We start from the raw sequence: 16,833 nt of genomic DNA on the forward strand, positions 1-16,833 counted from the left end.
TTCAAATGTTCAGTGCTGAGGAAAACCTGCACAAGGGTATTACACGAATCATACTTCCAGGTGATAATGCTTTCGCACACAATTTCTTCCCGGAATGATTACAGTTGTAGGAAAGATCTATTTATGAAGGCAACACAAGCGGTGTGTTGTGTGCAGTGAGCTATTATACCAGAAAGATCTGTGTCCGCACAGCAGTTTGCATTTATAAAGGATAGGGCTTTCTATTAAAAAACAAACAAACAAACAAAAAAAAAAACACCACAAAACTATCCATTGGAATACATATTAGCTAGTTTTATTGTCACTTAAAGTTACACTCTGGAATACATTTAATGAGTTTTGTCTGTAAAAGATTTGCTATTTGTTTCTTTCTAATACATTTTTTTCTAACGTTGCTCTTACTGTACAAGTGATCTAAATTATGGGGGAGATAGTATTTAATGGGTCCAGAATTTACGCTGGAGACAATGAAAAGGTTCTGGAGGTGGGTGGTGGTGGTGTTTGCACAGCAGTGTGAATGTACTTAATGCCACTGAACTACACGCTTAACGTGCTTAAAATGATAAATTTTATGTTATATATATTTTACCATAATAAGATGTCATCTAGATTAATGACGAGATTTGAAAAATACTTAAAAGTATGACAAAGAAAATGAGAAATCAACTGAAACTTCATTAAGTTAAAAATGAACCGAAACTTTCATTCACGTGCTGATGCTATATGCCTTGTGTAAACACACACACGTATACACACAGATACACTTGTGACACACTGACACGTTTGAGGAGATGCCTTCACTCATCCAACAAATATTTATTAAGCACCTACAGCCAGAAAGTCGGTGGGCCCTGGAGATACAGCCCGATAACACAGAGTTCCTGAGCGGGAACTGACACGTGTGTTTTAGGAGAAATGAACGGGGCTGGCCTCTAGGCAGAGGTCACTGTTAAGATGAGAAGTGAAGGAAGACAAGACGCAAGTTGGCTCTGCAAAGTGTAGGGTAACTAGCATTCTGGGCAGAGGACCCGCAGGTGTCAATGTCCAGAAATAGAAAAGAGGCTGGTGTGTTAGAGAAAGAACATGGCGCATGGACAGGGGAGGCACACAGTGAGGTTAGAAAGAGAAGCTGGGGCAGATCATTCATGCCTCGCTGGCCCTGGTAAGGAGCTGGCATTCTCTTCTAAGCTCAGTAGGCAAGCACTGAAGGGATGTCAGCTGGAGAGGTAAGGAAGGCCTGCTGTCAATTCTGAGATTCCTCCTACCCCTGTTGTCGTGGGTCAGGCACAGAGGGTGGTGACTGGGGGCAGCCAACATTGCTGATCACACAAGACCAGAAGTGGCCTGGACCAAGGAAACGGATGAGAAGACGAAGGGCAGAGGGGCAGAGAGGAGAGGTCATTTAAAGCTGGAACCGACAGGGCTTATTTGAGGGATGGAGGAAGATCCCAAATGTCAGAGAGGATGTCAAAGTGACTGCAGTGTCTGGGCTTAGCTGCTGATGACCATGTGGGAGCAGAATACAGAGTCCCATCGGATACCTGTTAAATATGAGATGCGGAGGACCATGTTATAGATGAGGATTTATATCCAAATGTTCCAACAGATCATTCATAAGCATTTTCAATATACTAGCCATGCTCAAAAAATAGGTTTTTTTAGTCACCTTCAGCGTTGTTTTGTATTGGCTTACCTTGGTGCCTTAGTTTCTTGACCCATAAAAAGAATCGTAATCCCTTCACAACCCATGTGATTAACATTAGGAATTACTATTAATCCAAGTGTAAAGGATTATTAGTAGGATGTAAGTTTACAGCATTCAATTCCCATGCTGAAAGACCAAAAGAACAGAGGCCCAGAGATTCACATTAATGCATTATCGCCACATTTTCTCTTTCAAAGGTAGTTCTGCCACTCAGCAGAAAGAGACAACCCTGGGGCACCGACCCAAGTTCCTTACACTCAACCTCTTTTCCTACTGGAGCCTTGGTTTTATTAATAAAATAAATTATTTTATTTATAATAATATAAATATTATATTTATATATACCCAGGGGCGCCTGGGTGGCTCACTGGGTTAAGCCTCTGCCTATGGCTCAGGTCATGATCCCAGGGTCCAGGGATCGAGCCCTGTATTGGGCTCTGATCAGCGGCAAGCCTGCTTCCTCCTCTCTCTCTGCCTGACTCTCTGCCTACTTGTGATCTCTGTCAAATAAATAAATAAAATCTTAAAAAAAAAAAAAAGAGCATAATGGTGCCATGATTGACCATACCCGGCCAGCTGTTAACATCTTTCTTTCCCATTTCATCTTTCTATATGTACATATATTTCCTGTATGCCTAATTACCTGAGTGATGGGGCAGCCTTTGAACCTCAGTTTATCTTTCTGTAAAATGGGATTGGAAAAAAACCCAACCTCAGTGGGTTAGGGCAATGACTGTAAAGTTATGACTTAGCACTGTATCTGGCCTGTTGAAAGTGATCAGTAAATGCCTGCTGGCATTGCTGGAATCCAGGCGGCCACTGGAGCAGAGTTGTTAGATCTCAATGGGATGTCTTTTTAAGAATTTAGTGTCTTCTTGGGTGCACCCGGCTGGCTCAGTTGGAAGAGTGTGTGACTCTTGATCCGGGGTCATGAGTTTGAGCCCCACGTTGGGTGTAGAGATAACTTATAAATAAAATCTTAAAAAAAAAAAAAGAATTCAGTGTCTTTTTTTGAAGGACACGCACATGTCTTCAGATTGCATGCAAGGTTCTGAGTGTCGAGACACCTGACGTTAGCCTTGTTGAGTAGAGCTGGCCATAAGCCCGTCGGCTTGTCTTTTGCCTTTCCGCATGTCAACCTTTTATTTTTTCCTGAACAGATGTTATTCTACGACACGAGTTGAACTGAAAAAAATATAAGAGGCACCAAAGGCTGGATATAAAGAAAAAATAGAGATGATGGAATTTAAACCGTGCTTTTCTTCCCATGCTTAATTCAAGTTTCTTCTCTCTGTGGGATGAAATTTGTTATAAAAAGATTCACCAGGAGAAAAAGAAGAGAGAAGACAGGCAGGAAAGAATAATAAAGTGGATGCCCAGAAGTGTGAGCAAAATGTTTTGCTCCCCACACGGAGGGAGTTCAATGTAAATAGTAGTTTATAAGGCTTCATCAGCATACATAAATCTAAGTGGCAGCCTCTTTTTTCTTTTCTTTCCTTTTTTTTTTTCCTTTATGTTCTACAGCAACACGAGTGAAAGAACACCGGTCTTTGTGCCATGAGGGGAATAGATTCCATCTCTGCACGTCTGATGACGTCCCACCTTCCTGGAGTCATTTGCGCTGCGCTTGTTATTTTAAGTGTTACTGTTATTAGTCAGGAGGACCAACAGCACTTGGTGGTTGGCAGAGAGATGGGGACCACTGGTTACCAATAGGGAAATAGGCTCATTTTCAGAGCCCAGTTCCCCACGTTTTGTTAGGGGGAGCTTTTCTTTGGTTTAGTGTCCCAAGTATCAGCGTGTCTTAGAATCACCTGGAAGGTTTGTTGAAACATAGATTGCTGAACTGGACCCTTAGAGTTTCTAATTCAGCAAGCTTTGGGTGGAGCGTGGAAGCACAGGTTTCTGGGTAAGGCTGCTCGACACAATGAGTACCCTGGACCCTAAGAATTATATGAGGAGAATTGGTCACCTGGACACTCAGGGCCAGCATCTGGGAGAGGAGTTAGCAGACGCTGGTCAGTGGGCCACATCTGCTGTGCTTTTTTTGTAAATAAAGTTTTATTGGAAAAAACCTTCTTTACATATAATCTGTGGCTGCTTTTATACTATAAGGGCAAACTTCAGTAGTTGGGCAGAGGCCAGAGATGGTCCCAAGGTGGAAAATATGTACTCTCTGACCCTTGGCACGCTGTAGAAAAATTCTGCTGATCTCGATTGTGACCAATGCTTGCATGTCATTTGGCAGAAGCAGGCTGGGAAGTAATTGTGTAGGACCTAGCACACGGGGTGTTCTCAATCTGTGAGTGTTTAGAAGCAAAGGCTTTTGTTTCTTTCTTTATTTTACTTAAATACATATGATAATGAAGTTCATCCATTATTTGGCCACAGGCCATTCTCCACATAAACTTTCTCAAGGCGACCAGTGGTTTCTCAAAATGAAAAGAAACATATTTTTGCCATCCATTTTGCTTGTATAATATAGCGTTGGCATCTGTTTGAATTATTGGTGGAAAAATTTTAAAAATGTATACTTAAGGATGTCTGGATGCTACTCTCAATCTCAGGATTTTGAGTTCGAGCCCCATGGAGGGCATGGAGATCATTAAAAAAAAATGCATTCTTAAAAAGGGAAAAATAATCTTCATTTTGACACTGTAATTGTCAGATGAGTGATATGGTACTTCTTCTAGACTTAAGTAAAAGCCTTTATGGAAAGTGGTTTGTCAATATGTATGAAGAGTCTTTAAAATAATGTTCATGCTCATTATTCTAGTAATTGCACTTCTAGTAGATTTCAGCAAACATACATATTCAAGGTTTTCTATTACAGCATTGTTTATAATCATTATTTAAAAGATTTTATTTATTTATTTGACAGAGACACAGTGGGAGAGGGGAGAGGGAGTAGGAGAGGGAGAAGCAGGCTTCCTGCCGAGCAGGGAGCCCAATGCAGGGCCTGATCCAAGGACCCTGGGATCACGACCTGAGCCAACAGCAGCTGCTTAATGACTGAGCCACCTATGCGCCCCTATAATCATTTTTTTTAAAAGAAAGACATTAAAATGTCTGATAACTTGAAACTGATAATATGATGATGAATCTACATTGCTCCTTTGGAGCCATTTAAAATCAAGCTGGATAAATGGAAGCTAATAGTGTCTTTGGGGGGAGAATTTGTATCTTTTGTATACTGTATGTCCTAGCATTTCCACTGCAAGGATTGTGAGAAAATAATCAAATACAGATAGATATCCAAGGAGGAAAATCATATTAGAAACAATTGATATGCTAATATGATAATACTGTATTGGTAATAGTTAATAGGTTGTGATGGAATGAGACGATGAAGTACCATGTATTATTAAAACTGTTTTTTGAGGGGCGCCTGGTGGCTCAGTGGGTTGGGCCGCTGCCTTCGGCTTGGGTCATGATCCCAGGGTCCAGGGATCAAGTCCCACATTGGGCTCTCTGCTGAGCCAGGAGCCTGCTTCCCCGCCCTCTCTCTCTGTCTGCCTCTCTGCCTACTTGTGGTCTCTCTCTGTCAAATAAATAAATAAAATCTTTTTTAAAAAAACCTGTTTTTTGAGCATGGCTAGTATATTGAAAATGCTTATGAATGATCTGTTGGAACATTTGGATATAAATCCTCATCTATAACATGGTCCTCCGCATCTCATATTTAACAGGTATCCGATGGGACTCTGTATTCTGCTCCCACATGGTCATCAGCAGCTAAGCCCAGACACTGCAGTCACTTTGACATCCTCTCTGACATTTGGGATCTTCCTCCATCCCTCAAATAAGCCCTGTCGGTTCCAGCTTTAAATGACCTCTCCTCTCTGCCCCTCTGCCCTTCGTCTTCTCATCCGTTTCCTTGGTCCAGGCCACTTCTGGTCTTGTGTGATCAGCAATGTTGGCTGCCCCCAGTCACCACCCTCTGTGCCTGACCCACGACAACAGGGGTAGGAGGAATCTCAGAATTGACAGCAGGCCTTCCTTACCTCTCCAGCTGACATCCCTTCAGTGCTTGCCTACTGAGCTTAGAAGAGAATGCCAGCTCCTTACCAGGGCCAGCGAGGCATGAATGATCTGCCCCAGCTTCTCTTTCTAACCTCACTGTGTGCCTCCCCTGTCCATGCGCCATGTTCTTTCTCTAACACACCAGCCTCTTTTCTATTTCTGGACATTGACACCTGCGGGTCCTCTGCCCAGAATGCTAGTTACCCTACACTTTGCAGAGCCAACTTGCGTCTTGTCTTCCTTCACTTCTCATCTTAACAGTGACCTCTGCCTAGAGGCCAGCCCCGTTCATTTCTCCTAAAACACACGTGTCAGTTCCCGCTCAGGAACTCTGTGTTATCGGGCTGTATCTCCAGGGCCCACCGACTTTCTGGCTGTAGGTGCTTAATAAATATTTGTTGGATGAGTGAAGGCATCTCCTCAAACGTGTCAGTGTGTCACAAGTGTATCTGTGTGTATACGTGTGTGTGTTTACACAAGGCATATAGCATCAGCACGTGAATGAAAGTTTCGGTTCATTTTTAACTTAATGAAGTTTCAGTTGATTTCTCATTTTCTTTGTCATACTTTTAAGTATTTTTCAAATCTCGTCATTAATCTAGATGACATCTTATTATGGTAAAATATATATAACATAAAATTTATCATTTTAAGCACGTTAAGCGTGTAGTTCAGTGGCATTAAGTACATTCACACTGCTGTGCAAACACCACCACCACCCACCTCCAGAACCTTTTCATTGTCTCCAGCGTAAATTCTGGACCCATTAAATACTATCTCCCCCATAATTTAGATCACTTGTACAGTAAGAGCAACGTTAGAAAAAAATGTATTAGAAAGAAACAAATAGCAAATCTTTTACAGACAAAACTCATTAAATGTATTCCAGAGTGTAACTTTAAGTGACAATAAAACTAGCTAATATGTATTCCAATGGATAGTTTTGTGGTGTTTTTTTTTTTGTTTGTTTGTTTGTTTTTTAATAGAAAGCCCTATCCTTTATAAATGCAAACTGCTGTGCGGACACAGATCTTTCTGGTATAATAGCTCACTGCACACAACACACCGCTTGTGTTGCCTTCATAAATAGATCTTTCCTACAACTGTAATCATTCCGGGAAGAAATTGTGTGCGAAAGCATTATCACCTGGAAGTATGATTCGTGTAATACCCTTGTGCAGGTTTTCCTCAGCACTGAACATTTGAACCCGTTAAAGTGTAAATTCTCATTGTGAAGAAACGCTGTTCTCTGACCTTCTAGAGGTAGAGGTTCTGGAGCTTGTGCGACATGGAGAGAGTTCCGTTTTGCCTCCTCGGTTAGAAATGGATGAATCAAGAGGTCTCAAAAGTAGTATCTCTGGAAACCTAGTTTCTTGACCGTGAAGATGATTTCTGTTGACTAGTGTTCTCCTTTAGGATCTGTATGCTAGGAGGTAGAGATCAGACCAAGCAGAGTCCCTCATAACCCATCACTTTGAAAAAGATGCCTCTAGTTGACTTAGCCCAAAACTATCTAGCATGTGAGTGGGAAAGTGTGGAAAAACGACACGATTGTGTTTAAGGGATCATTTCGTATTTCAGTCATAACAAGCAAAATTTGCAACTTAAGTAACTGATCAAGGAATCCTATCCAGAATACATAAAGACAATTTTATCAAAAATAACAAGGTGGCCCATCAGGGAAATGCACAATGAATGCGTGAGTATGAACAGGCAAGTTACAGGAGAAGAAATGTTAAAGAAAAAAATAGGTACATGAGACATATGTGAAATATATATATGAGATGTGTGTGTATTATATATATCATATAAATATATACATGATAGAATGCTCACAGTCGCTAGTACTATAATCCCCCCTTATCTGTGGGGGATACAGTCCAAGACTAGCTCTAGTAATACCTGGAATGATGTCTGGAACTATGGGTAGTACTGAGCCATATATATACTGTGTTTTTTCCTGTACATATTCACATTAAACAAGAAAAAACTACAATGGCATTTATGATAGCATTATTATATTGACAACAACGTTGGAAATAGCCTAATTTTCTCCAAGGGTTACCTAAGTTTTATGGTTTTTTTTTTAAATGGAATATGATACAACATTTAAAATAATTAAGAAAGGTTACATCAGAGGGCGCCTGGGTGGCTCAGTTGTTAAGTGTCTGCCTTTGGCTCAGGTCATGATCCCTGGGTCCTGGGATTGAGCCCCCTTTTGGACTCCCTGCTCCACGGGGAGCCTGCTTCTCCATCTCCCACTCCATCAGCTTGTGTTCCCTCTCTCGCTGTGTCTCTCTCTGTCAAATAAATTAAAAAAATATATTTAAAAAAAAAGTAAGGTTATATCGGTTGACATGGTTAAATTTCTGTAAACTAATGTGAATGGAAAAAGCAGAGATATATTGTAAATTTAAAAGAGACAGAATTTCAGATATATTGATATGCAAATAAATGGCAAATCCAGGATAGAGAGTCAGCCCCATATTTGTCACTGAAATTATGAAATTATCTTAAAATAAGCTCTGAATCCTTTTCTTAGAAAAAGTTCCATGTATTTCTGACCTATGTTTTCTTTTCCATTTGCAAAACAAATCTTGAATTGCAAAGAAAGCGAAGATGCTATGACAAACTCTCTCTCTCTCTAACAATTTATTATTTCATTGGCTCACTGCCTTGACAATTAGGAGAAGATTTATAGACATATCCCCTAAATAATTGGCAATTAATTTGAGATTAGATGCCAAAAAGTACAGTATTCTTAATGTAATAGGAAGGTTGAGGCTTTTCGCTTACAAATGTCACGGAACACAGAGTAAATGTTAACCACCAGCATCGTTAACCCTGCCCTTTTGCACGTCTGCAATAGAAAGGAGTTTTAGTTCGGTGATCATAAGCTTTAGCTAGCTTGGCTAGTTTCACCGTAAAGCTCAAGTGTAAACCAAGAGTGTCTGTATCTTAAGAATGCCTTCCAATGTATAAGCCCTTGGTTTATGTTGTTGGGTACCTGCTTGTGATCCACAAGAATGTGTAAACCTGGGATGCCTGGGTGGCTTGGGTGGTTAAGCAATCTGCATTCGGCTCAGGTCATGATGCCAGGGTCCTGGGATTGAGCTCTGAGTCTGGCTCCTTGCTCAGCAGGAAGCCTGCTTCTCCTTCTCCCTCTGCCTGCTGCTCCCCCTGCTTGTGCTTGCTCCCGTGCTGTCTCTCTCTCTCTGTCAAATGAATAAATAAAATCTTTAAAAAAAAAGAATGTATAAACCTAGTTCTATACAGGAAAAAGAGATACTTTATCCTGAATCTTATTTGGGATTTTCTTCTGACTCAAACAGTGCATTTGGATCCTATACCTTCTTTTCTACTCATGACTCAGTGTCTTTCTAATGTCTACAGCTGTGGTCTCCTAAGGGGAATACACATTCTAGGTCCTAAACAATGAAGATTTTGCTGGTAAATATTGTTATCCTTTTGGTCGAATTCCAGGGTGCCTTATACCTAGAGATAGAGTTGACAGGTGTGACTATTATATGTTAGTGATTTACCAGTCGGTTTCATTTCAACTCCAGCACAGTGCCAAAAATATATTAAGTATGCACTAAATGCTAACCAATTTATATATGTCCAGACAATTTTAGTACACATAGAGGGTTTTTTTTTTAAAGATTTCATCTATTTATTTATTTATTTGGGAGAGTGAGTGAGCAAGAGAGCACAAGCAGGGGGAGAAGTAGAGGGAGAGGGAGAAGCAGACTCCCTGCTGAGCAGGGAGCCAGAGTAGGGGCTCCATCCCAGTTACCCCAGGATCATGTCCTGAGCCGAAGGCAGACACTTAACTGATTGTGCCAGCCAGGTCCCCCACAAGTAGAATTTTATTCCCTTCTAGAAACTCTAGAAATATCCTTTAATCCAAATTTCCCTATGCCCGTATTTTATTTATAGCTATTTCTAAGTAATAGAATGGGTTTTATGTTTATGTGCATTTAAAAAAAGAGAAACAGCCCATCTTTGAACTAACCTCAGCTCTTTTCCCCCTCACCTCAACAGTTGTCCCCTCTACATTGTCATGACAATTTCCATCTTTCACTGAATGCTTTCTCTTTGCCAGGCATGGTTGGAACCTCATTTAATCCTCTTGACAATTTTGTAGCACAGCTACAGGTTTTACAGTGCTCTATTTTTGCAGATAAGGTTCAGGGATTAAGCAATGTGCTTGGGTTCACCAGCTAACAAATAGTGGAGCCAGGCTTTACACCCAAGCCTTAGTCTTAACTCCCAAGATATACTCTATTTTTCTTTCTGTTCATCTCTCCAAAGGGAAATTGAGAATTAAGCATTTAGAACAGTGCCTACACATAGTCATTCAGTAATTATGTATCTATTCTTAAGCCTTTGAAATCATTTTTATAAGTGTAACATACACACTATATATTGCATACACACAGTTGCATACGTTTTGGTAAATGTATAAACCCCTATTATCCTGTCACAATTAAGTTTTTCTATAATGGCATCCCCTTTAAAAACTTCCCTTGTGCTCCCCTTTTTAAGAAACGTTTTATCTTGAAGTCATTCTAGACTCTCTGGAAGGTGTAAAAAATAGTACAGAGATCCGCTGTATCCTTCATCCACTTTCGCCTCAGTGATAACCCATTTTGTGAGTATAGTACAATTGCAAAGCCAGAACATTGACATTGGTCGCTCCATAGGTCTTACTCCCTTCTGCACCTTTGCAGTCAGTCTTTGCCTATCTTCCGCCCCAGGTAACCGCAGAACTGCTTTTTGTCACTATAGTTTAGATTATTCTAAAACTTTATATATAAACGGAATCATACAGAATGTTGGCTTTTGTGTCTAGCTTCTTTCGCTTAGCATTATGTGTTTTAGACATTTTTTTTTTTTAGATTTTATTTATTTATTTGACAGAGAGAGATCACAAGCAGGCAGAGAGGCAGGCAGAGAGAGAGGGGGAAGCAGGCTCCCTGCTGAGCAGAGAGCCCGATGCGGGGCTCGATCCCAGGACCCTGAGATCATGACCTGAGCCGAAGGCAGCGGTTAACCCACTGAGCCACCCAGGCGCCCCGCATTATGTGTTTTAGATGCACGAATAATACTGTAAGTGTTAGCAGTTTGTTCCATTAATTGTTATGTAGCATCCTATTTGAATACAGTAGTTTGCTTACCCATTTATCTGTCGATAGACATTTGGGTTATTCCCAACTTTGAACTATTATATAGTGAGTAAAGTTGATGTGAAGATTCATCTACAGGTTGTGTGTGCATGTGTGCGTGTGCACATGTGTACACTTATTTTCATTTCTCTTGCATAAATAAGAGTGGAAATGCTGGGTCATTTGGTTAGTGAAGGCTTAGCTTTATAAGATACTGCCAAATTCTTTACCCAGAGAATGAACCATTTAATAGCCCAGTCATTTTGTTCTAAGATCTTGATAACACTTGATACTGTCAGTCTTTGAAATTTTTGCCATTCTAGTAGATATGGAGTGGGATCTCACTGTGGCTTTCATTTGCCTTTCTCTGATAATTATTGATATTGATTATCTTTTCATGTGGTTAAAGGTCAATCATAAATATTCTTTTGTAAATTATTCAAATCTTGTGCCCCTTTGGGGGGGTGGTGAGTGGATAGGTGAATGTTTGTCTTTTTTATTCAACAAATATTTGGTGCATTAGGAACCTTTATTAAATGAACTAAGATTGACTCAAATATATCTGTTTTCCTTTTGACCACTTGAAACCTTAGGCATAATACATCTGAAATAAAATAGTTCAAATTGGGTTTTGTTAGTCTATTCTAAAATGATCATCTGTAATAGGGAATCTTGTTTTAAACATGATACTAAGATAAAAATCAGTAGTTTCCTGCCCTGCATGGGACATATCACTAACTTAACCATCACTGTCATCCTCATGATTTACTCTTTCCGACCATGGGGAAGTTTTCATCTGAAGACATGGATTTTGTGGCTCACATAAATTCTGCATTGCTACATTGTTTCTCTAAGGCTAGAAATGCTCTTACCTAATTTTTATCTTGTCTAAAAATGGAAGGACCGTTTTAGCCTTGTTATTTTTAGCTGTCACTGAACCTTCTTTCTCCATTAAGAATAAATGTTAGCTAAGTTGATCTATAAGCTCTGTGTTGATCCTATAGACTATAATTTGTGTCTGTAATTTAAAAAGAACCTTTGGTTACCGTCTCCTTACTATGACATATTTTTGTAACAATAATATTTTTAGCTATTGTTTTGTGTTGTTAATGTAGAGAATTACAAAGAAATGTACAGACCCACCTAGGTAACCATTACTTTATAACGGTAATAAGGAGGCAGTATGGTAACCATAGTATTTTTAGCTATTGTTTTGTTTTGTTAATGTAGAGAATTACAAAGAAATGCACAGACCCACCTAGGTAACTATTACTTATACAATAGTAATAAAGAGGCAGTATGTATCTAGTGTCTGGAAATCAACACAGGATTGTAAGATCTATAAGATATATCTGTATCTGTCTATAGGATGAAGAGTGACATCTTCTCCCTTATTTCCAAGTTCATGTCCTTCTGCCCAAAGGAAACTGTTGTTAAAACTTTGTGATGGGGGGACGCCTGGGTGGCTCAGTTGGTTAAGCAGCTGCCTTCGGCTCAGGTCATGATCCCAGCATCCTGGGATCGAGTCCCACATCGGGCTCCTTGCTTGGCAGCGAGCCTGCTTCTCCCTCTGCCTCTGCCTGCCACTCTGTCTGCCTGTGCTCACTCTCGCTTCTCTCTCTATGACAAATAAATAAATAAAATCTTTATTAAAAAAAAAAAAAAAAACTTTGTGATGGGGCGCCTGGGTGGCTCAGTGGGTTAAGCCGCCGCTGCCTTCGGCTCAGGTCATGATCTCAGGGTCCTGGGATCGAGTCCCACATCGGGTTCTCTGCTCAGCGGAGATCCTGCTTCCCTCTCTCTCTCTCTGCCTGCCTCTCCATCTACTTGTGATCTCTCTCTGTCAAATAAATAAATAAAATCTTTAAAAAAAAAAAACTTTGTGATGATTTCTTATAGCAAACAGGACCTCTCCTTTTCTTTATTCCCTTTTACAAAAAAGAAATCAGGCCGTATGCACTACTCCGCCTATTTTCCTTTGACACCAACACATGCAGATCTAACTTTGTTCAAGTAGTTACTGTATGAATGAACTATGCTTTACTTAGTTGTTCCCTTGTGGATTTTTCCAGGTTTTTTGTTTTTCTCTTTATTTGCTGTTTTAAAAATGCTGCAATAAACAATTCTGGAGATGTTGCAGACTTTTGCAAGTATATTCATAGGGTACATTTCTACCGATTGGATCCCTGGTCAAAGAACACGGTATAATTTGTCAGCTCTTGCTGCATTGTTCTCTTTAAGGTTTCAGCCATTTACTCTCTCTTCAGTAGCATTTGCAAGCGTCTATGGCACATATTTTAAATGTAATCGCCTCGTTTAAATTCTTTGTTATTGGCGCCTTCTAGTATTATGTGAAGTGGGACCCCCAAATTAATGCTATTTCAGTGCTGTTTTATCTTTATTACATTTCTGCGTGCTTTTCCGCCTGCAGAAGAAAACCTGAAGTCAGTCTTCCTAATGACTGAGGTTGGCTGGCTAGAATGGCTTGAGGGTGGCATTCCCACACAAAGCTCTCCAGCTTCTCAGTCCCTAGGAAGCCCAATTGTTGATGTGTTCTATTTTATATATTGCCTACAGGAGGAAAGCTGAACAAGGACCTGCGACATTTCCTCAATCAACGGTTCCAGAAAGGGTCTCCTGATCATGAGCTCCAACAGACCATAAGGGATAACCTTTACCGCCATGCTGTGCCTTGTAAGTAGCTGGTTTAAGGCAACTGACTGCTGGGTGGGTGTGTGGAAAGTTATTGGAGCCAGAAGAACTCTCCAGCTGGTTCTGGAGCACTGATTGGTCGGTTTGTTCATGTAGTGACTTCCTAAGTCCAGGGAATTGTAAGTGACCGTGGGACATGTTGCATAGTGCAAGGTGATATTACTTGGCTTTCAAGTTCTGGCTCTGCCACGTACTTGCTTATGATGCCAGGTAAATTAGTTGTCCTTTGTCAGGGCCAGTTTTTACATTGGTGGAAAGGTCATCCGACTTATTCAATAGGACTCTTTGGAGGCGCCCATGGGATCAGGCATGTAAGCACATTTTGCACAGTATGAGTGTGGTGCAAGCCTCCATAAATGTTAACCATCACTGTTACTCATGGGGGTAGACCAGGCGAGAGGCTTTCACACTGACCTCTGCAGAGATCAGTGAGTTACTTCCTCATTGCCTCAGCAGACTCTTTCTTCTTCCCCAATGTGACCTGATTCATAGACCTGGATTTCATGCACAATCTTCTTTGAAGAAATGGTTTCCACCAATTAAAAGAAATGGTTTCCACCAATTAAAAGCTCAAATCCCACGAACCCGTTAGATCAGGATAAATCTGAGAAGGCAGGACGTGGAACATAGGGACTATGAAAGCAAGGTTTTTGTGTTGAGGGAAGGAAGGAAGGAAAGGACGGAAGGGAAGTCAGTCTATGGGGCAGAAGTTGTAGTAAAGTATTACCATATATACCTAATTAAAAGGTAGGAGTCCTGGGGAGACTTACAATGATTTCATTTTATTAAATAATGATTTTGATTTTAGTACTTAGAATTTTTCTTTTCTTTATTACCCAGTCCTTCAGAGCTTGAAATTTAATTTTTTTAACAACAACATTTTTTAACCAGCAAAAACAGTAGGAATCATTGGAAGTTGAAGGTACCCTGCTCTGATTTCTTTGCTATAGTGGTTTTCTTTCTTTCTTCCTTTTTTTTTTAAATAGTGTTTTGCAAGGGTATGCTGGAGTCCTAATGTTTACAGATCCTACTGCAAAACGATAAACAGAACTTAATGTAAGCCATCATAGATCTGCCGGGACTTAGGCCTTTAAAGCTCAGGTTCTAGAACAGCCCCCTGCTCTTCATTTTACTTATTTTTTTTTAAGATTTTATTTATTTATTTGACAGAGATCACAAGTAGGCAGACAGGCAGGCAGAGAGAGAGGAGGAAGCAGGCTCCCTGCTGAGCAGAGAGCCCAATACAGGGCTCGATCCCAGGACCCTGGGATCATGACCCCAGCCGAAGGCAGAGGCTTTAACCCACTGAGCCACCCAGGCGCCCCTTCATTTTACTTATTAATAAAACCAAGGCTCCAGTAGGAAAAGAGGTTGAGTGTAAGGAACTTGGGTCGGTGCCCCAGGGTTGTCTCTTTCTGCTGAGTGGCAGAACTACCTTTGAAAGAGAAAATGTGGCGATAATGCATTAATGTGAATCTCTGGGCCTCTGTTCTTTTGGTCTTTCAGCATGGGAATTGAATGCTGTATACTTACATCCTACTAATAATCCTTTACACTTGGATTAATAGTAATTCCTAATGTTAATCGCATGGGTTGTGAAGGGATTACGATTCTTTTTATGGGTCAAGAAACCAAGGCACCAAGGTAAGCCAATACAAAACAAGGCTGAAGGTGACTAAGGCTGGTGGTCTCCGAGTCCGCCATTGTCCTGACTCTGATCTACTGATCAGTTTTACCCTTGGAATGACTCTTTGAGGTTGGGATTTTTAACACCCCGTGTACAGATGAGGAAACAGAGTCATGGGGTGATCAAATCACGGATAAGTGTCGGATCTGGGTCTTCTGGGTTCTTCCCACCTAGGGCTGCTTCTGTAGCTGTACCCAGAGCTGCTCTGTTGTTCTGGGACGACAGGTTGAATATAGTTTTGCAGAATTTGGTACTTGCAGAATCATGAGTGTTCTCTGTGTAATTTTTCCCCCACTTAGATTCCAATTTAAGAAATGGGGAATGAAGCAAATGAGCACACCATTTCTTGACGCATCTGTGGTGTTACTATGGTTACGTTTTGGCATGCTTTCCCATTTATTTTTTTCCACCGATTTATAGGACCTGACTGTGAGCTAAATGGCTTGATTTTAAGCTTACCGCTATATAGGAATTGGGACAAAAATGACCTCAGCCTTTTAAACACAGTGGAAAATCATGTTTTGTCTTTGCGTGGATAAAGCCCCTGGTATTAATGTTTCATTTCTGTGAAACCCACACGTTAGGAATTGGGAAGGTAAAAATGGTCTTTCTACTGAAGGAGAAAACAAGTAACATTTTATTATACATTTCCATCATAAAATGGGAAGGAAATTCAGAAGAGGGCTGTTTCTGGGTCTGGCGCAGCCTGTGTACCTTTGAACAAGAGTAGACCAAGAGTGACTTGGGATTCTGTTATAGGCCTGGAGAACTCAAGCCACATTTGTGTTTATTTTGATTCTTTGGTCCACGTGATTGGTAACTGCAGAGCTCTCTGCCAACCTGTTGTGCCAACGGGATTCTCCCGTTCACTGGGAGAATATATCCCTCCTTATTACATTGTAATGGTGCTCCAGGGAAACATGCTCCTGTGATCTCCGTTTTCCAGAACTTCCTGCTGCTGCTATTTTAGTGACTTTCGGTATTTTGAGAAGGGATGGTCATGAACAGGTGCTTGCGAAGTTGGGGTAGACATCTTTTCTTTTCTTTTAAATATTTTATTTATTTATTTGACAGAGAGGGAGAGAGAGAGGCAGGCAGAGGAGAGGGAGAAGCGGGCTCCCTGCTGAGCAAGGAGCCAGACTCAGGGCTTGATCCCAGGACCCTGGGATCATGACCCGAGTCTAAGGCAGACCCTTATTCAGCTGAGCCACTCAGGCGCCCCTGGGTAGACTTCTTTTCTTATACATTTTAGGAGGTTCACTTGTCAATAGAAATGAATAAATAAAGCCCCTTTGTTCTCAAGTTCTTTCTAGTGTCATCATAGCACCACAATGGATTTTTCCCATTTAAGATCCCATTTTATCCTAATTCCTTGGTGTAAAGACAGTACAGGTAATAGTGTCCCTATTTTACAGGTAAGGAAATGGAGCCGCAAATGCGACTTCCTCAAAATCCTACCACTCCTAAATGCCACATTACTCATGTCTCACCCAGGGCTATTTTAATTTTCCTTATTTTTAACAGCTTTATTGAGATAC

General features: G+C 40.7%; 1 protein-coding gene across 19 annotated transcripts in view; it reads left to right on the plus strand.

Moving 5' to 3' along the window:
* The window catches only part of MAGI1 (membrane associated guanylate kinase, WW and PDZ domain containing 1), a 644,617-nt gene that overhangs the window by 376,066 nt on the left and 251,718 nt on the right, over positions 1-16,833 (plus strand). For all 19 annotated transcript variants that reach the window (XM_047747236.1, XM_047747238.1, XM_047747240.1 and 16 more), the window contains exon 2: positions 13,474-13,590. In XM_047747236.1, coding sequence (XP_047603192.1) covers positions 13,474-13,590 — 117 coding nt within the window. The remainder of the gene's footprint in view (positions 1-13,473; positions 13,591-16,833) is intronic.

Source organism: Lutra lutra, chromosome 1 (genome assembly GCF_902655055.1).
Source record: "Lutra lutra chromosome 1, mLutLut1.2, whole genome shotgun sequence".
NCBI classification, from domain to species: domain Eukaryota; kingdom Metazoa; phylum Chordata; class Mammalia; order Carnivora; family Mustelidae; genus Lutra; species Lutra lutra.